Below are 24850 nucleotides of genomic sequence, written 5' to 3' on the forward strand. Positions count from 1 at the left end.
TAGATAGATAGATAGATAGATAGATAGATAGATAGATAGATAGATAGATAGATACTTTATTAATGAATGGTGTGAAAAGGGAAATACATCCAGTATGCGGCAGTCCTGTGGGCGAAAATGCCTTGTCGATGCTAGAGGTCAGAGGAGAATGGGCCGACTGATTCAAGCTGATAGAAGAGCAACTTTGACTGAAATTACCACTCATTACAACCGAGGTATGCAGCAAAGCATTTGTGAAGCCACAACACGCACAACCTTGAGGTGGATGGGCTACAACAGCAGAAGACCCCACCGGGTACCACTCATCTCCACTACAAATAGGAAAAAAGAGGCTACAATTTGCACGAGCTCACCAAAATTGGACAGTTGAAGACTGGAAAAATGTTGCCTGGTCTGATGAGTCTCGATTTCTGTTGAGACATTCAAATGGTAGAGTCAGAATTTGGCGTAAACAGAATGAGAACATGGATCCATCATGCCTTGTTACCACTGTGCAGGCTGGTGGTGGTGGTGTAATGGTGTGGGGGATGTTTTCTTGGCACGCTTTAGGCCCCTTAGTGCCAATTGGGCATCGTTTAAATGCCACGGGCTACCTGAGCATTGTTTCTGACCATGTCCATCCCTTCATGACCACCATGTACCCATCCTCTGATGGCTACTTCCAGCAGGATAATGCACCATGTCACAAAGCTCGAATCATTTCAAATTGGTTTCTTGAACATGACAATGAGTTCACTGTACTAAAATGGCCCCCACAGTCACCAGATCTCAACCCAATAGAGCATCTTTGGGATGTGGTGGAACGGGAGCTTGTGCCCTGGATGTGCATCCCACAAATCTCCATCAACTGCAAGATGCTATCCTATCAATATGGGCCAACATTTCTAAAGAATGCTTTCAGCACCTTGTTGAATCAATGCCACGTAGAATTAAGGCAGTTCTGAAGGCGAAAGGGGTCAAACACGTATTAGTGTGGTGTTCCTAATAATCCTTTAAGTGAGTGTATAAGGAATTGTGTCTGAAATATTGTAAGTCACCTTAGATCAGGGTGGCAGTCAAATGATTATAAAATAAAGAGCTGAGAAGTAGCCATTTAAAAGTGCAGAATGTCAGAATTCCTGCTGCCACCTACAGTGCCACTTTCTCTTTGGTGACTCGGTCACATCAAATGTCTGATCTCATAGAAGTGACTTATTTGCCCCCCGCTCTGATTCTGCTGACCCCTCTCGTATTTTAGTTTTAAACTTTTCTTTTTAGTTTCTTTAATTGAGGTCTAATCAGACAGGTTTATAATCGTGAGGACAGAGTGGTGGCAGTGGTGGCTATTTGACAGTACGGTGTGAGCAGAGCCCCTCAGTGACCACCGAGTCACCCTGATCTGGCCCTGCAGAAGTGTCTTAGTTTAATACGACATTTATTTAGTGTGCTGAAGACAATTCCAACTGTACGAGACAATGAATACACGCTAATCTAAACGTGTTGTCACCATGTTGTGTTTGTGTGATGAACGAGTGATGACAGAGTTCTCCTCCACTGATGAGGACTGAGCTGTAAAACAACAAATGACAAATCAGACGGGCTTCACTGTCACTTGTGCTTTACACGTCTAAACTAAAAAGAGACTGACGGCGTCACACGTGTCTGTGCTTTAAATATCTAAAGCAGGGCTTCTGAAGAGGACCCCAATACACCCTTGAGACCCCAGAAGAGGACCATTATCAGATTATCAGAGGACAATTATAAGTAGTGTCATAGAGAGACAGATAACAATGGCCACACACAGACACACACACACGCACACACACACACACAACACAAACACTTACTCACACACTCACTCAGTGTTTTCTACTCACCACAGTGTCTTCAGTTTACAGTTTGGACTCCTGAGGCCCTCACACAGCTGCTCCACTCCTGAGTCCTTCATGTTGTTGTTCTCACTCAGTCTCAGTTCAGTCAGCTGTGAGTTTGGAGAAGAGAGAGCCGAGGAGAGAGCTGAGCAACATCTGCCAGAGAGACGACATGACACCAGCCTGTGGAGACAAACAGAGACAAGTGAGGACCTGAGGAGAGACAGACAGACAGAGAGGACAGTACAGGCCAATAAATAAGTGACACTGTCACTGTGACAAAGCCTGAGTCCTCGTGACGTCCATCCACAGTAAAGCACTGAGCACAGCAGAACAAAGAGCATCTTGGGAATGAAACAAAAACTCCAAGAAAAGCAGGAAGAGCAGAAGAAAATCCTTTGATCTGCCAGAGTCTCCAGAAGGAGTGAGACACGTTTAGAGACGAAGGTTAAGAAGACACACTGGGATTGAAGGAGACGAAGACAATGTGGAGGGACAAACGTGGTGTGAAGACAAGACACAGATGGATGGCTCTCTAATGGATGGCTCTCTTCTATTTGCTGCCACTCTAGGGGTCTCAGTGGACCCCCAGTTTTGTTGAGAAGTCCATCAGGATAAGAAGATAAGTTTGGAGGAGGAGGAGGAGGAGGAGAAGTGAAGCAGGAACTTCAACAAGGACCACACAAGACCTGTGGTATGAAGACCACCACTGGGAGATGAGAAGGGGCTTAGGCTCAGCTCAGCTCTTACTCACAGAGCCTCAAGGGGGCGCTGACACACCACTGGAGAGGTCAGAAACAGGAGAGAGGTGGGAGGATTGGGGTCTTCTACTCCATCAGATTCAATCCAATGAGCTTCTCCATTGTAATCCATTCTTGTTTGTCGCAGCACCAGAGAGCGGAGTCGTGCTGCACGTTAGTCAGATATGTCAGTAAAAATTAAAAATACGAGGAACAAGACGGTGAGTGACACCTGTGTGATGACAGCGAGTGACAGGAATAACCCATCTAATCATTCAGGACAGGAAATGTCACACTGGACTTGTCACCTCAGTCCCTTTCATTATCATCATTTCTCCCATAATCCTTCACTTCATATTTCTCGTTGTCACCAGGTCAGGAGTTTCTCAGCTCAGCATCCATATTGTCTATTTGACTTCAGGTCCTCTTCATTCTTTTATGTCCTTCCACAATGTGACCCCACTGTGTTGATCCTTTAAATACACAGACAGACAGCCCTGGGGGTCTCAGTAGGTGACATGATGACCACCAGCAGAGCTGGACACATCAGACTGAAGGCCAGTGTGAACCTCAGACCAACGCTCTCCTTAAAGGCGCTATATACAGTAGGTGGACACGTGTTCTGATTTCATGTTGTGGTGACTGGTGGCCCGGTGTGACATGTGGGCACAAACAGCGATGAGGACATTGAGATCCACTGGCACTTCACTGGCTGAAGAGAACTGAGTGAGGACTTCGGGTTTCTGTCTGTAATCCTGACTGAGGGGTCTGTGGAGTTTGCACTTAAACATGGGGGTCTCTCCAGACATGCAGTCAGTCAGCCTTTATATTATATAGCGCCCTTCACAATGAAAATAAACAGACAATTGAGAACAACGAGATAAAAGACAAGGAGTGAACTGAAGAGAGCTGACGTCAGCAGAGAGGAGGTGACGGCCACAGGAGGACATGACAGTCCAGTAGCGGAGGACAGAGAGGGGCAAAGCTGACAGGGTGGGCTGAAGGGGGCTGAGAGTCTGGACACTGGACAGGCGGGCCTCCACCATTAGGGTCAGTGAAGCACATTTAAGGGGTTTGAATTTTAGGAATGAAACTGAAAAACTTCAAAAATCATAAAGAGGAGAACACAAGAAGGAAATGGACAAATCAGAAATCCACCTCCACAAACGCAGACAAGTGGGACTGGCGTTCAGCTCAGAATTCCTGTGCAAATATCACTGAGAACATTCTGGAATATAAAATATGGAGACAGACAAGCACCTTTATTTTACGGGCAGGTGAAAGGGGGACGTCAGAGGCAGGATTTGAACCTGGGTCCTGAGGTATTCAAGTCCAGGACCTCAGCCAATAGGATTGGACAAAATGACAGAGGAGGCGGGGCTTGAGCTGTCCATCAGTTTAAGAGGTGATGAAGAGGAGGCGGCCATCTTCATCAGTTCTTTAATCACAGTGTCACTCCTTCAAGTCTTTAGTTGTGTCCCAAACTGTCACTTGTCTTTATGACAAAAGTGTTTTATCATTTGAGTGGAAGAAAACATTTAATCAAAGTCCAAAGGCTAAGGAGGTCCGAACGTTTGAAAGTAACATGCAGCTCACCAACTGAGGAAGTGGAACTGACACAAGACAAGTGGGCAGCATGTTGGCACAGTAGCTAGCACACTGCCTCACACACCTTGGTGCAAACCTCCATGCCGAGAATAAATGAAGGACACGATACACTCTGAACACAGGGGGGCCAAATGAAATGTCACTTCTGTGTTCTGCTGAGGTGACGGACCACCTGAACGTTCTTAATGGCCGAAAAGAAGATGAGACCCTCTATCAGCTCGGCCCTGCATTTCCTGTCCTCCTCCAGGACTCGGGACCCTCACACTTGTCCATCATTCAGAAGGTCCATGGCTGGGACTGCCTGCTCTAGGGGTCTTGTACCCCATTACTGTCCCACTGTGTTATTCCTCCAAACTGGAATTCATAAAATCCATCAACGTTGGTTTGATTTCTGGTCAAGTCTTTTATATCGACTGTCCTACAAATTTAAAATACAAACACAACACCTCAGACTATGAGCTTGAACTTCACTGAATGGTAAAAATGTTAGAAAAAATACATCAAGGGTCCGACATCAACAGGCAGGGGGTCAAGAGCAGGCGGGCAAACACAAGGCCTGTGGGCCGAATCTGACAAGTGGGCCTTCTTAATGAGCCCACGTCATTCAAAGTGAAAACAGGTTATGTGAGGCCTAAGATGTCGGGGTAGTCAGTCACATAGCAATCAGATCTGTGATATCATTTAGGAGAATTACATGAACACAACCGCCATTAACATTCACCTGAGGGGTCTGATTGGGTTTATTAGGACAACACGGCGAGAGACGACAAAGAAACTGAAAATAATAAGAGAAGAGAGAAAAACGTGAAGATACGGCGACACGGCACATGGCCAGAAAGAGCAATAGTGAGGCGATAGATAGATAGATAGATAGATAGATAGATAGATAGATAGATAGATAGATAGATAGATAGATAGATAGATAGATAGATAGATAGATCTCGGTTTATATTACAATACAAAAATAAGTGAAAAATCGTTTCTTTTTGTCCACAGGAAATGCAGGAATCATCTTGTGCTTCTTTAATAATGTTTAAAAAGGAGTTGGTGGCAATGATCCCCTGTCCAATTCTTCACTGCAAGTCTGTAGTTCTTTTGTTTCTTGGCAGCTTTCCCGATTCCACCACGCAGGCTCCCTGTCCCCTTCCACTCCCAGCTTTTCCCTCCATGGAGTGTCCAGCACAGACCCCAATGCAGGCAAAGTGAATCACCTTGACAGAGCACTGATGTAGTCCCCTCATTGACTAAGAATCAAAGCCCACCACTGTTCCTTTAGTGAACTGAACAACTGAATGGTCCTAAAGTAATGAGAGGTCCACAGTGGGGCAAACATCAAACTTATTACCATTTGAGCTGATGGAGTCACTGAGTCAGTGGTGGTCTTTAGCTACTGCTGAATTGTCCTGACTGACTTTACTTCAAGAAGAGAAGCCAAGACTTCAGCATCAATGAATGACTTAATAGTAGCATCATAAATCTGTGCCAGTTTCAGTACCTGATTAATAAGAATTGTAACAAAACTGTCACTGTGCAAGTGGGGGCATGAAAAGACAGAGTTAAAAATGAAAGGTTCATTTTATGACCCCCCAGTCGTATTAAAATTCCTCTGAAACACCAAGTGCCAATTTAATTGGACACCTCTGTAAAATTTTGGCAACACAGAAAGGTCCATTTTTTGTAGATTTATCACCAAAAAGTGCTTCATCAAACCCTAACCCGGCCACACGATGAAGGAAACTCAGCGCTAACTCCCTCCAACTTAGGGAATATGAAACACAGAAAAGCTTCTGTAGGACTTGGAGACTGAGGGTTGCAACTTTTGAGGGGATATCTAGAAGTCCCTGACCGCCTTCTTCCAACGGTATAAACAGCAGACTCTGCTTTAGCGAATGCAAGACATCTCAGAAGAAATCGACCAAGACTCTTTGGATCTTCTTTAAAAGCCCCAGAAGGGGGTCACCAAACATGAGTTTCTGCCACAGCATTGAGGCCACTAAATTATTGATGACGATCACCCGCCCTCTGTATGACAGTTTAAGTACGATCCACTTCCACCTGTTCAGACGAGAGGTCACTTTCTCTAAAAGTCCCTCCCAATTACTCTCATCCACCCCTCACTGCCCAAGACCACCACAAGATACCTGAAGCACTTCTTGTTCCACTCTAGGCCACCAGGAAATTCTGGTAGTGGACATCCAGACGAGGTGCCCAGTAAGAAGGCGTTACTCTTAGTCCAATTGATTTTTGCTAATGATATGTTCTCAAATATTTGTTGGCAAGAAATTAAAACTTCAATGTCACCCTTCGATTTGATGAAGACCACAATATCATCAGCATAGGCCAAACATTTGAAAGTAACATTTGGGCAGGATGGAAATGTCAGCCCCTGTAGTCTATGCCTCAGCTTGATGGCCAACGCATAGAGCATGCTGGACAAGGGGCAGCCCTGACGAATTCCCCTCCTGACTGGAAACAGTGTGCTCAGAGTGCCATTAACTTTTAAAATTCCAAAAACATTGGCATGCAGCAGTGCAATCATTTGAACAAAATTATCCCCAAACCCAAAACATTTCAATGTTTTAAACAAAAAAACAGTGATCTACTTGGTCAAAAGCTTCCTCCTGGTCAAAGGATAAGATTACTAAATCCATCCCAGAAAGATTCAAGGCTGAAATGATATCCCGCAATACAAAAATGTCATCATAGATGGTCCTGTCAGGCACACAGTACATCTGACAGGGACTGACAAGGAGGTCCATCACAGTCCTCAGGCGGCTGGCCAGGGCCCTCAAGTAGATCTTATAGTCCGTGCACAGCAGGCTCACGGGGCGCCAGTTCTTTATTTGGCAAATGTCTCCTTTCTTAGGCAGCAGAGTGACGACTGCTCTTCTGAAGCTCAACGGCAATTCTCTGTCCTGTAAACTTTCTAAGAACACCGCATACACCTCTTCACCCAGCAGATACCAGAAATGTTTATAGAATTCAGCTGGGATGATATCGAGTCCTGGTGCCTTTCCAGTATTTAAACCAGCCAGTGCATCTGAGAATTCCTGAAAACTGATGTCTGCCTCCAGCTTCAGCTTGGCTGTGTCTATAAGTTTGGGTAATCCGTGCAAATAGTCCAACGTGGCCGAATCATCAATTAAACCATCCTTAAATAAATCTGAGTAAAAAGACACCGCAAAGTTCCTGAACTCCTCTGTGGTGTGCAGCTCGTGACCTTCGGCATCCTGCAGCGTGTGGATCACTTTACTCTCGGCCTTTTTCTTTTTTGTAAGTTTGTCCAGTTGATTTAAAGTTTGAAAACCTGAGCGCACCAAGGTACCTTGGGTACGGAGCTCCAGGAGTTTAGAAAGGGATTGTTTTTTGGACTTTAAAACAGCAAGTGTATCTATATATATAATTCACTAAGTCCATGGAAAGCAAGACGCACGCAAGACCGAGCCCCACCCACCAACAATTCACTAAGCAGCCGACCATGGCACACGCACGACAACAATTCGCGCGATAGCGAAAGCATTTGCCAAGAATGTTTTAATTAATCAAGAACGAAAGTTGGAGGTTCAAAGAAGATCTCATACCATCGTAGTTCTGACCATAAACGATTGCGATACAGCAGCATTATTCCCATGACCCGCCAGGCAGCCATTACTCCCACTGGTATGCCTCCGCATAAAGTCAAACTTAAAATTGGTTCAGTCATCATGCCTCTCAGAAATCTCATGCCAGCAAGAAGTCTCTGTAAAGGCACTAGACTGTTCTCAGCATTCACCGCAATGTACTAGAGTGTAAAGCAATCGCAGCTGCTACCTCACAAACTGTCCTTATTCCCCGGATTTGCCTGACCCCATCAGATTCAAATTTGCCTTTTACTTTTTTTTTTTTATTTTTATTAATTTTATTACAATCCATACAAAGCAATCAAGTTTTTACAAAAAGAAAAATTGGTTAAGAACAGATCGATCCCCACCCTGAGAGAGAGAGCAAGCCAAACGTGTAAAATTTAAGGCTTGTAAACATACCTAAATTAATAAATTCTCTGTGCTTTATGAACTCATTTTAAAATATTACTGATTAGATCCTGCCATGTTTTGAAAAAAAGTCTGCACAGATCCTCTAACTGAGTATTTGATTTTTTCCAATTTCAAATAGTATAACACATCAGTTTCCCACTGACTTAAAGAGGAGAGTTTGGGTTCTTCCAGTTTATCAGAATAAGTCTGCGTGCCAAAGTGTAGTGAATGCAATCACAATTTGTTTGTCTTTCTCCACTTTAAGCCCTCTGGAAGAACCCCAAACACAGCTGTTAATGGGTTAGGAGGGATTGTGAGTCCAAGGCTGTCTGAGAGGTAATTAAAAATTTTGTCCAGAATAATGTTAATTTGGTGCAGGCCCGGAACATGTGACCCAGTGAGGCTAGGGCTTGGTTGCAAAGGTTCACAGGTTGGATCATGCCCTGGAAACATTTTGAGAGTTTTAGTCGAGACAGATGTGCTATATATAATTTTGAGTTGTATAATTGTATGCTTTGCATATGGAGCTTGAGTGAATTCTCTGCATTGCTACTTTCCACTCCTTTTCTGATATATTAATTGAGAGATCTTTTTCCCAGTGTCCTCTTGGATCTTTGAAAGGAAGGGATTGTAAAATGATTTTATATATTGTAGAGATGGAGTCTAACTCCTTGAAATTGAGCAATATTTTTCCAGCGTGGATGAGGGTGCAAGATGAGGAAAATCTGGAAGGTTCTGTTTAACAAAGTTCCTGATTTGAAGATAGTGAAAGAAATGTGTAGCTGGAATGTTAAATTTGGAATGTAATTGTTCATAGGATGCAAAGACGTTGTCTATATAAAGATCTCTAAGCAAGTTAATTCCAAATTTTTCCAGATATTAAAACTGCATATGTTTGTGAAGGTTGAAAGAGGTGGTTCTCTTGCAGGGTGCCACAGATAGAAGCTTCTCCGTCTTAAAATGCTTTCTACATTGGTTCCAGATTCTAAGTGAGTGGAGCACAATTGGGTTATTAGTGTATTGCCGATAACGTGTGTTTATTGGAGCACAGAGCAAGGAATACAAAGAAGTACTGCAGGATTTTACTTCTATTGCGGTCCATGCCTGTGTATGTTCTTCTATTTGTGTCCAGGTTCTTATCACTGTATATTTGCTGCCCAGTAATAAAACTGGAAGTTAGGTAGAGTCATGCCGCCTTCTGCCTTTTGTCTTTGTAGGGTCGCTCTTTTGATGCGTGGATGTTTTGAATTCCAAATAAATGAGGTTATTGTTGAATCTAATTGCTTAAAGAATGATTTATTAATGTATATTGGATGTTTTGAAATAAAAAGGAGCTTAGGAAGAATATTCATCTTAACAGTGTTAATTCTTCCAGCTAGTGTGAGATGAAGGGTTGACCATCTATGCAAGTCTTGTTTAATTTTTTCCATGCAGACGCGAAATTTTGTTGATAAAGAGCTTTATGTTTACTTGTGATGTTTACCCCAGGTATTTAAACTGTTCTGCAATGATAAAAGGTAGGGTGTCTAATCTAATATTATATGCTTGAGAATTCACTGGAAAGAGTACACTTTTATTCAGATTAATTCTGAGACCAGAGATCTTTTGAAATTCTGTGAGTGCTGCTAAGACTGCAGGCACAGAATTTTCTGGGTCCGATATATACAGTACCATGTCATCTGCATATAATGAGATTTTCTGTTCCAGTCCTTCTCTGCTAATCCCCTTTATCTGATCAGTATTTCGACAATGTATTGCCAGTGGTTCAATGGCAATTGCAAACAGCAGTGGTGACAAAGGGCATCCTTGTCTGTGCCACGTTCTAGTTTAAAGTAGTCTGAGCAAATGTTATTGATGCAAACTGAAGCTTCTGGGTTAGTATACAGTAATTTAATCCATGCACAAATGTTCGGCCAAACCCAAAACTTCTCCAATGTAGTAAGAAGGTATTTCCATTCAATCATGTCGAATGCTTTTTCTGCATCCAATGATAATAATATTTCTGGGGTGTTTGATTTAGTTGGTGAGTATATTACATTAAACAGGCGTGAAGATTTGAAGATAAGTGTCGGCCCCTAATAAATCCAGTTTGGTCTTGTGATATTACGAGGGGAGCACTTTCTCCATCCTTCTAGCTATGATTTTAGAGAGTATTTTAACGTCGTTATTCAGAAGTGAAATTGGTCTGTATGATGCACATTGTAATAAGTCCTTATTTTGTTTTGGAAAGACAGTGATTAGTGCTTGGCGAAAGGTTTGTGGAAGAGATTGGTTATCTCTGGCTTCTGTAAATGTTGCTAATAGGAGGGAGCTAGCTGAGCGAGAATTTCTTGTAAAACTCTGCAGGGTAGCCATCAGGGCCTGCTGCTTTTCCACCTTGGAGTGACTTTATAGCATCTAGTAATTCTGATAATGCCAGAGGTTTATCAAGTTCCTCCACACTAAAAGCGTCTATTTGTGGTATCTGTAATGTATCCAGAAATGCATTAGATTGTATATTGTCTTCTTTAAACTCAGTAGTATATAGGGATTTATAGTAGTCTCTAAAAGTGTGCATTATATTTTTGTGTTCGATGATTTTATCTCCGTTCGTGTTAGTGATTACCGAGATTGCGTTGCGTACTTCTTGCTTGTGAATTTGTTGAGCTAAAAGCTTATTAGCTTTCTCTCCATGTTCATAATAATGATGTCTGGATTTGTAAATTAGTTGTTCAGTTTCTTTAGTTGTCAAGAGGTTTAATTCTGAATGTAGAGCCTGCCTCCTCCTATGTAGAGTCTGCTTGGTAGTCTGGCATGTTCTTCATCTATTTTAGTAATTTCGCTTTTTATCTCTGCTACTTTCTTGCTTGGATTTATTTCTGTGGGAAAGATATGAGATAATCTGTCCTCTTAAGAAGGCCTTAAGAGTTTCCCAGAGTATTCCTGCAGAGATCTCAGGGGATGTATTTGTCTCTAGAAAGAATTTGATTTGTTTGGATATAAATTCAGTACAATTCTCGTCAGCTAATAGAAGCGGGTTGAGGCGCCATCTGCGGGGTGAGTGTATGGGGCTTAGTAATTTCAGCTCCAAGATCATAGGAGCATGGTCTGAAATAACAATAGCATCGTATTTACAAGATTTAATCTTAGGCAAGAAGTTATTGTCTATAAAGAAGTAATCAATCCTTGAGTAGCAATGATGTACTGGTGAGTAGAAAGAATATGTTCTTGAATTTGGGTTTAAAACCTCCAGGGATCTGATAAGTTGTGATCAGTTATAAACTTTGTAATTATCTTTGCGGTGTTAGATGCCGTTCCCCCTGTGGAGGAAGTCCTATCTAAAAGTGGATTTAGAACACAATTAAAGTCCCCAGCCATTATAACTTTATGAGTGTTCAGATTGGGAATGGATGCAAATAAATTTTGTATAAATTCCTTATCATCAACATTAGGTGCATAAACATTTATCAAAATCATTTTACAGTTAGATAAGTCTCCCATGACCATTACATATCTCCCTTCAGGATCCAATACTACATCTGATGCTACAAATGGTACTGTTCTATGTATGAGAATTCCCACCCTCTAGTTTTCTTTGTAAAACTAGAATGGAACATTTGGCCAGTCCAGTCTTTTTGCAGCCGGAACTGATCCTTGCTTAGTAAGTGGGTTTCCTGTAAAAATACTATTTTAGCATTTAGACCTGTTAGGTGAGAAAGTACTTTCTTTCTCTTTAATTCGTGATTCAGGCCTTTAACATTCCAGCTTACGAAGTTAACTGTCCCATCATGGAGACACTGATTCTGAGTTTTTGATGTCATTTTATAGTCTTAACTGGAAGTGAGATAGTTTAGGTCTTAATTTCCTATTTCCCCAAGAGTTGTTGCCATGCAGCTTATTATTACGTTGATAGTTATAATTATAAAGATTGAGATGATAGATTAGGTATAGATCAGGCCTGCTCTCTGTCTCTTCCACCCTTAACCCCCACCCTCCCTTTTGCCTCCCCAGGTGAGGCTAAAACCCACTTCACGCAGTCCCAGTCCTCTGACATACCCAGAGACAGAGCACGTCCAAAGCACATCAAGCCCCATGCAGTGGCGCTTTAGGTTAAAAGATAGAGATATCTGTTACCAATATAGTCTTTAAAAGAGAAAAAAAAAAAAAGAATTTTGCACTTAAAATATATATATAGTCTTCAGCAATTTTAGTGCATTAAGATGATACCCCAGATAATAAACCCGGTGATGGTGTTAAAGATGTGTCCAAAATAAGCATAACAAGTCTTAATGCAGTAATAGCAATAACAATAAACCAAGGGTATGATATTGAACAGTCTCATTTAGGTACACATGAAATAATTAGAAAAGAAAAAGAAAAAAAAAAGGGGGGAAAAAGTAATTAAGCACAATAAAACATAAACAGATAGGCCCTAGTAATACTAAGTAATAATGAGAATATATGAGAATATATGCTGATAAAAACCCGTATTTTAAAACGAATAGATCAGACAGTAGATTATTAATCCTAGCATTATCATTAACCGCCATGACTCACTATTATGTATCAGAATAGTTCCGGGATCAGCTTTCTTAATTCCTTTTCTGCTTCTTCCTTGCTAGCGAAGACATAGAATGACCCTGCCATTCCACTTTCAGTTTTGCCGGATACAAGAGGCTGTATTTGACGCTGGCTTGCCGTAACCACTGTTTAATGTTATAGAAGGCTGCGCGTTTAGTAGCTGTTGCTGGAGAGAAGTCAGGGAAGATACGAATGTGGTTATTTTCATATATAATATCTTCCTTGTTTCTGAGGAGTGCCATCACCTCTAGCTTAAATGATAATCGTTCAAAACGAACTATAAAAGATCTTGGTCTGGGTCTAATGGTGTTTGATCCGCGTACGCGGTAAGCTGCTGCTATCTCAGATTCTGCTTTAAAGTCGTCCCCGATTATTTTAGAAAAAGTTCAGCAGCGAATTTCACCGGGTTTGAACTTTCTCGATTCTCAGGCAGACCTTCAATTCTGACATTATACCTTCTACTCCCATCTTCCAAAGCAGCCAGTCTGTCTCCGAGTTTTTTGCATTCGGAGCTGACATTTTCTGCTTTTTCTTCAGCACTGGTAGCTAAATTTTCGGCTAATTCAATCCTAGTCGTGAATGTCTCCTTGAGATCCTCCAATTGATCAGTAAGCGTTTCAATTTTACACAGCACCTGTCGCATTTCCACTTGCATTTCTTGTCGTAGCCTTTCATTTGCCTTCTCTTGTTTCAGCCTCTCATGTGCCTTTGCCCTTGCTTTCTCATTTGCCTTCTCGGTTTTCTTTATATCTTGTACGATCTCAGCGATCATCACCTCCAGTTTAGACATTTCAATTGCGCTTTCTTGTACCGTAGGTGAAGCGTCAGGCTCTACTGTAGCCGGTGTCCCCGCTATTCCTGGAGTAATTGAGATTGCGGACTGTAAGGCCCTTTCCAGTTTCAGGTGTTCTTCTCCGATCAGCGAGCTATCAAGATCTGCACTCCCGATCGTACATTCGCTCCCCTTTTCACTCTCAGCCGGCGACGAAGAGAATGTACTTTCGCCCAGCAGTTCCAGGTCTCTCTCTGAAAGGCTGTATCTTGAGCTAGGGCTTGCTGATCTTGGCTTGGGTGCAGCTTTAGTTTTCTTTTCTTTCGGACCCCCTTTATTGCTGGCCATGTTTATATATGCTTACATATATACTGTAGCAGTCTTCTTGGGTTGAATAAATGCAGGATATCTCAGGATAATAAGCAAATAATACGAAAAATAACACCGCTGCTAGCGGAGCTCCACTTTAGACGTCCATCTCTCTCGAATCGGACGAGACCAACTTGCCTTTTACTTTTACACACAGAAAATTTCCTGTTAGATTGGCCTTTGCAATGACAATTAATAAGGTGCAGGAACAAATTTTCAAAAAGATATGCCTGTATCTGCCAAAACCAGTTTTCAGTCCTGGACAATTGTATGTTGCTCTCTCCAGAGTTCCATCTTTTCATTCACTCACAGTTGTATCCTCAAACCAACCCCATTTGGACAACTGTGTCTTTCAGGAAGTGTTCACCCATCAATAAATAATTATGCGGCATATGCTATGCTGCAGGTTGGCTAATCTTTACTAAAGCAGCTCTTCAATTCGTAAAGACACCACCTGGTCACATGCTGAGTGTACCACTGGCAGAAGGCTTTTATCTGCACCTTCGACATATCCCACCACTATTGAAGAGATGGGAATCTGGACTTGGATTGTGTCCACTGCTGTCAGAAAAACTCCAAACACTTCAGGAAATGAGAATCCTCTAACAAGGAGACATTAAAGTGCCAAAGAGATTTAGAGAAAGGCTTTTTGGGGACAGAGACATTCATTTCCAGTAGAGTGTGATCCGAGAAACCGCATGGATAGATATAAGCCTTACTGATCATGTGCAGAAGGTGCCTCAAATGGTAGAAACGGTCTAAACGCGCCATCGAAATGCACCCACCGCCCCCCTTTGCCCACGTGTACTGCCTATCTGAAAGAAATTTACTTCTCCAGACGTCCACCAGGTCCGAGTGGTCTAATAAGGAGTGTAAAACACGGACAGACGCTGGGTGAGGCTCAGCACCATTACGGTCCAGTAAGTTATTCTCCGTACAATTAAAATCTCCTCCGACCAACAGGATCTCCCCATTAACAAAGGTCTCCAGCACCTTCCTCAGAGCTTTAAAGAAACAAAGTCTCTCTCCTCCATTTGTTGGAGCGTAAGTGTTAATAAACACCAGATCTTGAATCTTATCTTTCACCTGAACTACCAGGAGGCGCCCAGCCACCACCTCACTAATGTTAGTGATTTGTAAATTTGACGTGTTAGAGAACAGTATGGCCACCCCAGCACTGACGTGTGAGCCATGACTCAGGACAGCCTGACCCCCTGACCCACTCACGTAACCAGTCCGGCTGATTTCTAACATTAGAGTGAGTTTCCTGTAAGAAAGTGACCTGAAGAGCCTTTTGGTTTAAAAAGTCAAACACAGTGGTCCTCTTTGCATTCTTCCTACAGCCATTCACATTTAAACTCCCAATGTGTAAAGACTGCATTGATGATTCACAAATGGGAGTGAACAGCACTGCACAAATCAAACAGAAATAAAGAAGACTCAAGAACATATCCATTATTTCTGAAAAATGGACTTTCACACCCTGCTAATCTAATTTGTAAGCCTGGTTGTTTCCTTCTGGTCCATTCCCAGACACATCACCCTTTGAGCGGACACCACAAACAATGGAAGGTCAGGGAAGTGGTCTTCTACTCTAATACCCCTCTTGTCTTCGATGAAGTCTAAAAACTTCCTAATGCTCACAGTGTTATGCCTGCCACTGAGTCTGTATTGGGACGAGGTTGTACTCCTCACTGAGACATCAGTGTCACTGCCGTCATCCTCACGATCACTCAGGTCGCTGTGACATTCACTTTGACTGCTAAGAGTCCAGCTATACCCTTGAGATGGCTCACCAGTCACGTGACTTTTCTTTGCAGATTTTTTAGTGTCTGATTTTTCTTTTCGTTTTCGAGTGCGAACTGTAAATTCCTCCTCACACCCCCACTCCTGTACTCTCCCTCTGATCGGTCTCGCCACTCACACCCGCTGCTGTCTCACTCCTCTGTCCTCCACAGAGCTCGTCTCAGTGCGCTCAGTCAGGCGCCCGTCAGCACACGCTGATGTTTCAGCATCCACGTTAGTAGCCATAGCTTCATTCACAGCGGGGCTGACGGACGCAGCTCACACTGTGCCGACCATTGACGTCTTATCCCCACCGCTGTGGACCTCCGCAGTCTTCAGCTTATCTTTACTCGGTTCTCTGTGCACAGACTTGCACTGAGCACTCCTATCTGACTCGTGTTTAACGTGATCGCCGGGCTCAGCCGACGCATTCCCTTCAGTAGTCAGCTGGCTTGTCTCAGGAGCGACTGTTAACACCACAGTGGGGAGTAAATCACTCACAACCTGTGCTTCGGCTACAAGCTCAGTTACCTTTGCAGTCTCCTCATCCTCCATACTGTCCACCTCCTCGCCACTTTCATACTCCGTCTCATCGCTCTGTGAAATGGGCAGCGCTTCGGCCCACTGATAAAATGGTCTCATTCTTTCATTGAGAGGCCTTGTGTCCAGCCCTGAGTCCCACAGTTAAAACACTTCATCGAGTGTAAAATCACAAAAAACACACAATCACAGCCATCAACTTTGAATCTTAGAGCAACATTTATGTCCTCATTCCTGTTGTTCAGCACCATAAAAACCTGCCTCTTAAATGAAACAACATGTTTCAGTTCTTTTATTTTACAGCCCAAAGGAATCATCACTATGTCTGATAAAACCTGGCCATAGCGGCTCAGTTCCTGCACCAAAACATCATTCTTCAAGAATGGTGGAACTTTTGAAATAATAATCTTTATTGCAGATGCTGACAGAGGTAGAAAAGGAATCAAAGCACCATTAATAATAATCCCTTCTTCTACAAGTTTATCAACCAGAGATTTCTCGTTAAGAAAAACCACCACCTCCTTATTCATTCTTGAGGCTGAACGGACCGAGAGCCACAACACACTCTTCAGCGGAAACGTGAGGCTCCACCAGTACTTTAGCCCCATGTCGGCAGGAAAGATTTTCATAAAACCTAGTCATTAGACCAGGCAAAGACCCTTTGGACGCGGCCATAGCTACACGCCAAAGCCACGTCTTATTCGATAAAACCACCTGATATAGGAGTTAGAAATAATGAAAAACAAAAAAACTTACAGAAGACAGAAAAAAAACGTCCGACTTCCAACGCCACGACTCAGACACGGCCACCCCAGACCACTCTAATCGAAAGACACACCGACAGCAAGACAGTAGCGATAGATAGATAGATAGATAGATAGATGTGAAAGGCACTATATAACAGACAGACAGACAGACAGACAGATAGATAGATAGATAGATAGATAGATAGATAGATAGATAGATAGATAGATAGATAGATACTATCTTGTTCAGTAGGTCCTCTTGTCTTGTGGACCTGCTCACGTGTTCTGTCTTTCAGTTGACTTGTTAACCCTTACAAACTGTACCACCATTAGTAAATGTGACGACGCTCCAGACGTGGCACACGATATTCAGCACCCCCTGAGGGCACCATCTTGTTATGTTGATACCTCAACTAGCCCAACTGGGACAAGTGGCCTGCCTGACCCGAGGTCCACTTGTGAAATGTTATTGACTTTCTGTGCTGATCAGGATTTGTTCCTAACAAAAGCCATGGCATTAATGATCAACTGTAACGTCATCCCATTTAACCTGAGGCTGTATGGAGGGGACGCTCAGATAAAGTGAGCAGCTGAGATGTCACTATTGGGTGGTAGGCTGCCTCAGACTAACTGAGCATTTGGTGTTCTGACCAAATGGGCAGTGGCGGCATGCTGGGAATGACTAGCAGATGGCTGTGCTCAGCATGGGTAAAACTCTCAGCTCTGGGTGTGGAGAACATGGAGTCAGAATGCAAATGTCTTAATATCTCAGCGGCAGGAGCTGGGGCCACATATGTGCTGTTACCTGTCATGGTGGACATCAGGGGCACAGGAAGCTGTTAAGGTGAAATTAGAGACCTTCCCTACAATGATACTTGGAGGGCCTTGAGATTCATGGACTTGACAGAGCAGGATCAGCAGGACAAAAAGGTGGCTACAGTGACCAAGACTTCAGAGTACCAAGGCCGTAGGAGTGCAGGAGATGTCCCAGTTACTGAGTGACCACACACAAGTCAAATTAGTGACATGGAGACGCAAAGAATTCAAGTCAGCTGATCGCTGACATGTCACAGTAAGAAGATCAAAGTTTCTGCATCCCGGCCATCAGTTCAGGCTCAGTAGTTGGCACTCTGCCTGTCTGCTGATGGCACAGCGGTTAAGGCTTTGGACTTCAAACTCTGAGACTGTGGGTTCAAATGCCACTAGTGACACCATGTGACCTGAGCAAGTCACTTCACCTGCCTGGGGACAAAAAGAAATACACTCACCTAAAGGATTATTAGGAACACCTGTTCAATTTCTCATTAATGCAATTATCTAATCAACCAATCACATGGCAGTTGCTTCAATGCATTTAGGGGTGTGGTCCTGGTCAAGACAATCTCCTTAACTCCAAACTGAATGTCAGAATGGGAAAGAAAGGTGATTTAAGCAATTTTGAGCGTGGCATGGTTGTTGGTGCCAGACGGGCCGGACTGAGTATTTCACAATCTGCTCAGTTACTGGGATTTTCACGCACAACCATTTCTAGGGTTTACAAAGAAAGGTGTGAAAAGGGAAAAACATCCAGTATGCGGCAGTCCTGTGGGCGAGAATGCCTTGTCGATGCTAGAGGTCAGAGGAGAATGGGCCGACTGATTCAAGCTGATAGAAGAGCAACTTTGACTGAAATAACCACTCGTTACAACTGAGGTATGCAGCAAAGCATTTGTGAGGCCACAACACCCACAACCTTGAGGAGGATGGGCTACAACAGCAGAAGACCCCACCGGGTACCACTCATCTCCACTACAAATAGGAAAAAAGAGGCTACAATTTGCACGAGCTCACCAAAATTGGACAGTTGAAGACTGGAAAAATGTTGCCTGGTCTGATGAGTCTCGATTTCTGTTGAGACATTCAAATGGTAGAGTCAGAATTTGGCGTAAACAGAATGAGAACATGGATCCATCATGCCTTGTTACCACTGTGCAGGCTGGTGGTGGTGGTGTAATGGTGTGGGGGATGTTTTCTTGGCACACTTTAGGCCCCTTGGTGCCAATTGGGCATCGTTTAAATGCCACGGGCTACATGAGCATTGTTTCTGACCATGTCCATCCCTTCATGACCACCATGTACCCATCCTCTGATGGCTACTTCCAGCAGGATAATGCACCATGTCACAAAGCTCGAATCATTTCAAATTGGTTTCTTGAACATGACAATGAGTTCACTGTACTAAAATGGCCCCACAGTCACCAGATCTCAACCCAATAGAGCATCTTTGGGATGTGGTGGAACGGGAGCTTCGTGCCCTGGATGTGCATCCCACAAATCTCCATCAACTGCAAGATGCTATCCTATCAATATGGGCCAACATTTCTAAAGAATGCTTTCAGCACCTTGTTGAATCAATGCCACGTAGAATTAAGGCAGTTCTGAAGGCGAAAGGGGGTCAAACACCGTATTAGTGTGGTGTTCCTAATAATCCTTTAAGTGAGTGTATAAGGAATTGTGTCTGAAATATTGTAAGTCACCTTAGATCAGGGTGGCAGTCAAATGATTATAAAATAAAGAGCTGAGAAGTAGCCATTTAAAAGTGCAGAATGTCAGAATTCCTGCTGCCACCTACAGTGCCACTTTCTCTTTGGTGACTCGGTCACATCAAATGTCTGATCTCATAGAAGTGACTTATTTGCCCCCCGCTCTGATTCTGCTGACCCCTCTCGTATTTTAGTTTTAAACTTTTCTTTTTAGTTTCTTTAATTGAGGTCTAATCAGACAGGTTTATAATCGTGAGGACAGAGTGGTGGCAGTGGTGGCTATTTGACAGTACGGTGTGAGCAGAGCCCCTCAGTGACCACCGAGTCACCCTGATCTGGCCCTGCAGAAGTGTCTTAGTTTAATACGACATTTATTTAGTGTGCTGAAGACAATTCCAACTGTACGAGACAATGAATACACGCTAATCTAAACGTGTTGTCACCATGTTGTGTTTGTGTGATGAACGAGTGATGACAGAGTTCTCCTCCACTGATGAGGACTGAGCTGTAAAACAACAAATGACAAATCAGACGGGCTTCACTGTCACTTGTGCTTTACACGTCTAAACTAAAAAGAGACTGACGGCGTCACACGTGTCTGTGCTTTAAATATCTAAAGCAGGGCTTCTGAAGAGGACCCCAATACACCCTTGAGACCCCAGAAGAGGACCATTATCAGATTATCAGAGGACAATTATAAGTAGTGTCATAGAGAGACAGATAACAATGGCCACACACAGACACACACACACACGCACACACACACACAAACACAAACACTTACTCACACACTCACTCAGTGTTTTCTACTCACCACAGTGTCTTCAGTTTACAGTTTGGACTCCTGAGGCCCTCACACAGCTGCTCCACTCCTGAGTCCTTCATGTTGTTGTTCTCACTCAGTCTCAGTTCAGTCAGCTGTGAGTTTGGAGAAGAGAGAGCCGAGGAGAGAGCTGAGCAACATCTGCCAGAGAGACGACATGACACCAGCCTGTGGAGACAAACAGAGACAAGTGAGGACCTGAGGAGAGACAGACAGACAGAGAGGACAGTACAGGCCAATAAATAAGTGACACTGTCACTGTGACAAAGCCTGAGTCCTCGTGGACGTCCATCCACAGTAAAGCACTGAGCACAGCAGAACAAAGAGCATCTTGGGAATGAAACAAAAACTCCAAGAAAAGCAGGAAGAGCAGAAGAAAATCCTTTGATCTGCCAGAGTCTCCAGAAGGAGTGAGACACGTTTAGAGACGAAGGTTAAGAAGACGACACTGGGATTGAAGGAGACGAAGACAATGTGGAGGGACAAACGTGGTGTGAAGACAAGACACAGATGGACGGCTCTCTAATGGATGGCTCTCTTCTATTTGCTGCCACTCTAGGGGTCTCAGTGGACCCCCAGTATTGTTGAGAAGTCCATCAGGATAAGAAGATAAGTTTGGAGGAGGAGGAGGAGGAGGAGAAGTGAAGCAGGAACTTCAACAAGGACCACACAAGACCTGTGGTATGAAGACCACCACTGGGAGATGAGAAGGGGCTTAGGCTCAGCTCAGCTCTTACTCACAGAGCCTCAAGGGGGCGCTGACACACCACTGGAGAGGTCAGAAACAGGAGAGAGGTGGGAGGATTGGGGTCTTCTACTCCATCAGATTCAATCCAATGAGCTTCTCCATTGTAATCCATTCTTGTTTGTCGCAGCACCAGAGAGCGGAGTCGTGCTGCACGTTAGTCAGATATGTCAGTAAAAATTAAAAATACGAGGAACAAGACGGTGAGTGACACCTGTGTGATGACAGCGAGTAACAGGAATAACCCATCTAATCATTCAGGACAGGAAATGTCACACTGGACTTGTCACCTCAGTCCCTTTCATTATCATCATTTCTCCCATAATCCTTCACTTCATATTTCTCGTTGTCACCAGGTCAGGAGTTTCTCAGCTCAGCATCCATATTGTCTATTTGACTTCAGGTCCTCTTCATTCTTTTATGTCCTTCCACAATGTGACCCACTGTGTTGATCCTTAAATACACAGACAGACAGCCCTGGGGGTCTCAGTAGGTGACATGATGACCACCAGCAGAGCTGGACACATCAGACTGAAGGCCAGTGTGAACCTCAGACCAACGCTCTCCTTAAAGGCGCTATATACAGTAGGTGGACACGTGTTCTGATTTCATGTTGTGGTGACTGGTGGCCCGGTGTGACATGTGGGCACAAACAGCAATGAGGACATTGAGATCCACTCGCACTTCACTGGCTGAAGAGAACTGAGTGAGGACTTCGGGTTTCTGTCTGTAATCCTGACTGAGGGGTCTGTGGAGTTTGCACTTAAACATGGGGGTCTCTCCAGACATGCAGTCAGTCAGCCTTTATATTATATAGCGCCCTTCACAATGAAAATAAACAGACAATTGAGAACAACGAGATAAAAAGACAAGGAGTGAACTGAAGAGAGCTGACGTCAGCAGAGAGGAGGTGACGGCCACAGGAGGACATGACAGTCCAGTAGAGGAGGACAGAGAGGGGCAAAGCTGACAGGGTGGGCTGAGAGGGGCTGAGAGTCTGGACACTGGACAGGCGGGCCTCCACCATTAGGGTCAGTGAAGCACATTTAAGGGGTTTGAATTTTAGGAATGAAACTGAAAAACTTCAAAAATCATAAAGAGGAGAACACAAGAAGGAAATGGACAAATCAGAAATCCACCTCCACAAACGCAGACAAGTGGGACTGGCGTTCAGCTCAGAATTCCTGTGCAAATATCACTGAGAACATTCTGGAATATAAAATATGGAGACAGACAAGCACCTTTATTTTACGGGCAGGTGAAAGGGGGACGTCAGAGGCAGGATTTGAACCTGGGTCCTGAGGTATTCAAGTCCAGGACCTCAGCCAATAGGATTGGACAAAATGATGGAGGAAGAGGGGCTTGAGCTGTCCATCAGTTTAAGAGGTGATGAAGAGGAGGCGGCCATCTTCATCAGTCCTTTAATCACAGTGTCACTCCTTCAAGTCTTTAGTTGTGTCCCAAACTGTCACTTGTCTTTATGACAAAATTGTTTTATCATTTGAGTGGAAGAAAACATTTAATCAAAGTCCAAAGGCTAAGGAGGTCCGAACGTTTGAAAGTAACATGCAGCTCACCAACTGAGGAAGTGGAACTGACACAAGACAAGTGGGCAGCATGTTGGCACAGTAGCTAGCACACTGCCTCACACACCTTGGTGCAAACCTCCATGCCGAGAATAAATGAAGGACACGATACACTCTGAACACAGGGGGGCCAAATGAAATGTCACTTCTGTGTTCTACTGAGGTGACGGACCACCTGAACGTTCTAAATGAGCCCACATCATTCAAAGTGAAAACAGGTTATGTGGGGCCTGAGATGTCGGGGTAGTCAGTCACATAGCAATCAGATCTGTGATATCATTTAGGAGAATTACATGAACACAACCGCCATTAACATTCACCTGAGGGGTCTGATTGGGTTTATTAGGACAACACGGCGAGAGACGAGAAAGAAACTGAAAATAATAAGAGAAGAGAGAAAAACGTGAAGATACGGCGACACGGCAGAAAGAACAATAGTGAGGCACTAGATAGATAGATAGATAGATAGATAGATAGATAGATAGATAGATAGATAGATAGATAGATAGATAGATAGATAGATAGATAGATAGATAGATATTGTTAGGTACTATATAATAGATTTTTTATATTTTGAATATAAACTTTATTTTGCACAATAATAGAAAACATGAACACATCAATACCAATAACACTGACATTACTCCTCCACTACTCCCCGGTCCCCACACATTAAGTTAAGTACACCAGTCTGTATTTAGTATTTAGTACTCCAGCTAATCCTTCTAACATTTAACATCACAATCGCATACCCCCTCTTCTTTGTTAGTCCAAATTCATTTTTCGTCGCTCCTCCTCAATGGAGCACAGCACCCCCTTCACTCCCCACACTTTTTCAAATTCTTCGATATTACACATTGTTTTATAATATGTAAATTCCAGCTTAATTCTCGAAATAACATAAAATTTGAAAATGAAGAGAACATCATCTGGTAACGTACTACTCTCTTTATTATTACGACTTTTTAAAATGGCTAATTTTGCCTGCCCAAGTAAATAGTTTAAAAGTTGAAGTTTTGATTTTGATGTTTTGTTATATTTCATGCCCCAAATAAATCTTAAATCATCAAATGAAACAGTACATTTTTCACATATTTTCTGAAAGTACACAAACATACAATATAAGAGTAAATGATAAACTGTTTCTCTCTCCCCACAGAAGGTCCATTTATCGCTCACATCACTCTGAAATTTACTTAGAAACACATTAGTTGCGATGACCCCGTGTACGATTCTCCACTGTAAATCACTTGCTCTCTTATTATTTAGGGGTTTATAAAATTCTCTCCATGCTGGCCTGACTTCTGCCTTTACATTTAATTTTTCAGTCCAGGGCGTCATGATGGTGTTTTTTAGATTTGGAAAATGAAAAACTGATGCAGTACACATACAACTCTTTTTTAGTTAAAGATCGAAAAATTTCATTTTCCTGTTCGTCAAGCCTTAAAATCGAGTCCTCCCTTACACCATTCATGTCCAATTTGGGTTCCACCTCAGATCTGTAAAGCAGCCCTCCTCCTCCTCCTCCTCCATCTTTGTCTGTACTGAGGTCGAGTTCCACTGATTTTCTCTTAGCCTGATGAAGTCTTTTGCCATAAAGGATAATAAATAATTGACCGTTCTTATTGATCGAATGCCCAGCCTTGAAGCCAACACAGTGGAATCTCTAAAGCTCTTGTTGTCCTCCTCCAATAACTGAGAAAAAACCACAATACCACTTTTGATGAAAGTCTTTACAAAACTAATCCTAAAAAGCAGTGGACTTGAGAATAAAGAATTAAAAATGAGGGGTTCATTGAAAAGCGAAGGGGATTTGTATGGCACTCTCTGAAGAAATGAGTTCCAGGTCAGTTAAACTCCCTTGTAGAATTTGGGTAACGGTCAAGTCCATTAGCAATAACTGAACATCAAAACCCAAATTTTCAATTTTATGGGGAAATGAAAGAACTATTTATTTTCAAAATTAGGGGTTCTAAAGTGAATAAAAGGCTCTGTAAAACTATCAACCTGAAACTAGCCACCTTACAGCAGACATCCATCAGCCCTTGTCCTCCTCCTCCACCGGTAAACAGATGAGTCCTTTCTTGAGCCAGTGCACACCATTCCAAAAAAAATCAACTAATAATTTTTGTATGGAGTGTAAGAGTCCTGATGGCGGGTCAACACTCATCAGTCTGTGCCACAACATGGA

General features: G+C 43.1%; 1 protein-coding gene across 1 annotated transcript in view; it reads right to left on the reverse strand.

Annotated features, from left to right (window-relative positions):
• Positions 1-24850, reverse strand: part of LOC120524123 (NACHT, LRR and PYD domains-containing protein 3-like) — a 156550-nt gene that overhangs the window by 43744 nt on the left and 87956 nt on the right. The window contains exons 7-8 of the mRNA XM_039746000.1: positions 20320-20496; positions 1857-2033 (exon numbers count right to left, since the gene is read on the reverse strand). Coding sequence (XP_039601934.1) covers positions 1857-2033; positions 20320-20496 — 354 coding nt within the window. The remainder of the gene's footprint in view (positions 1-1856; positions 2034-20319; positions 20497-24850) is intronic.

This window comes from Polypterus senegalus, chromosome 2, assembly GCF_016835505.1.
Source record: "Polypterus senegalus isolate Bchr_013 chromosome 2, ASM1683550v1, whole genome shotgun sequence".
Taxonomy (NCBI): Eukaryota; Metazoa; Chordata; class Cladistia; order Polypteriformes; family Polypteridae; genus Polypterus; species Polypterus senegalus.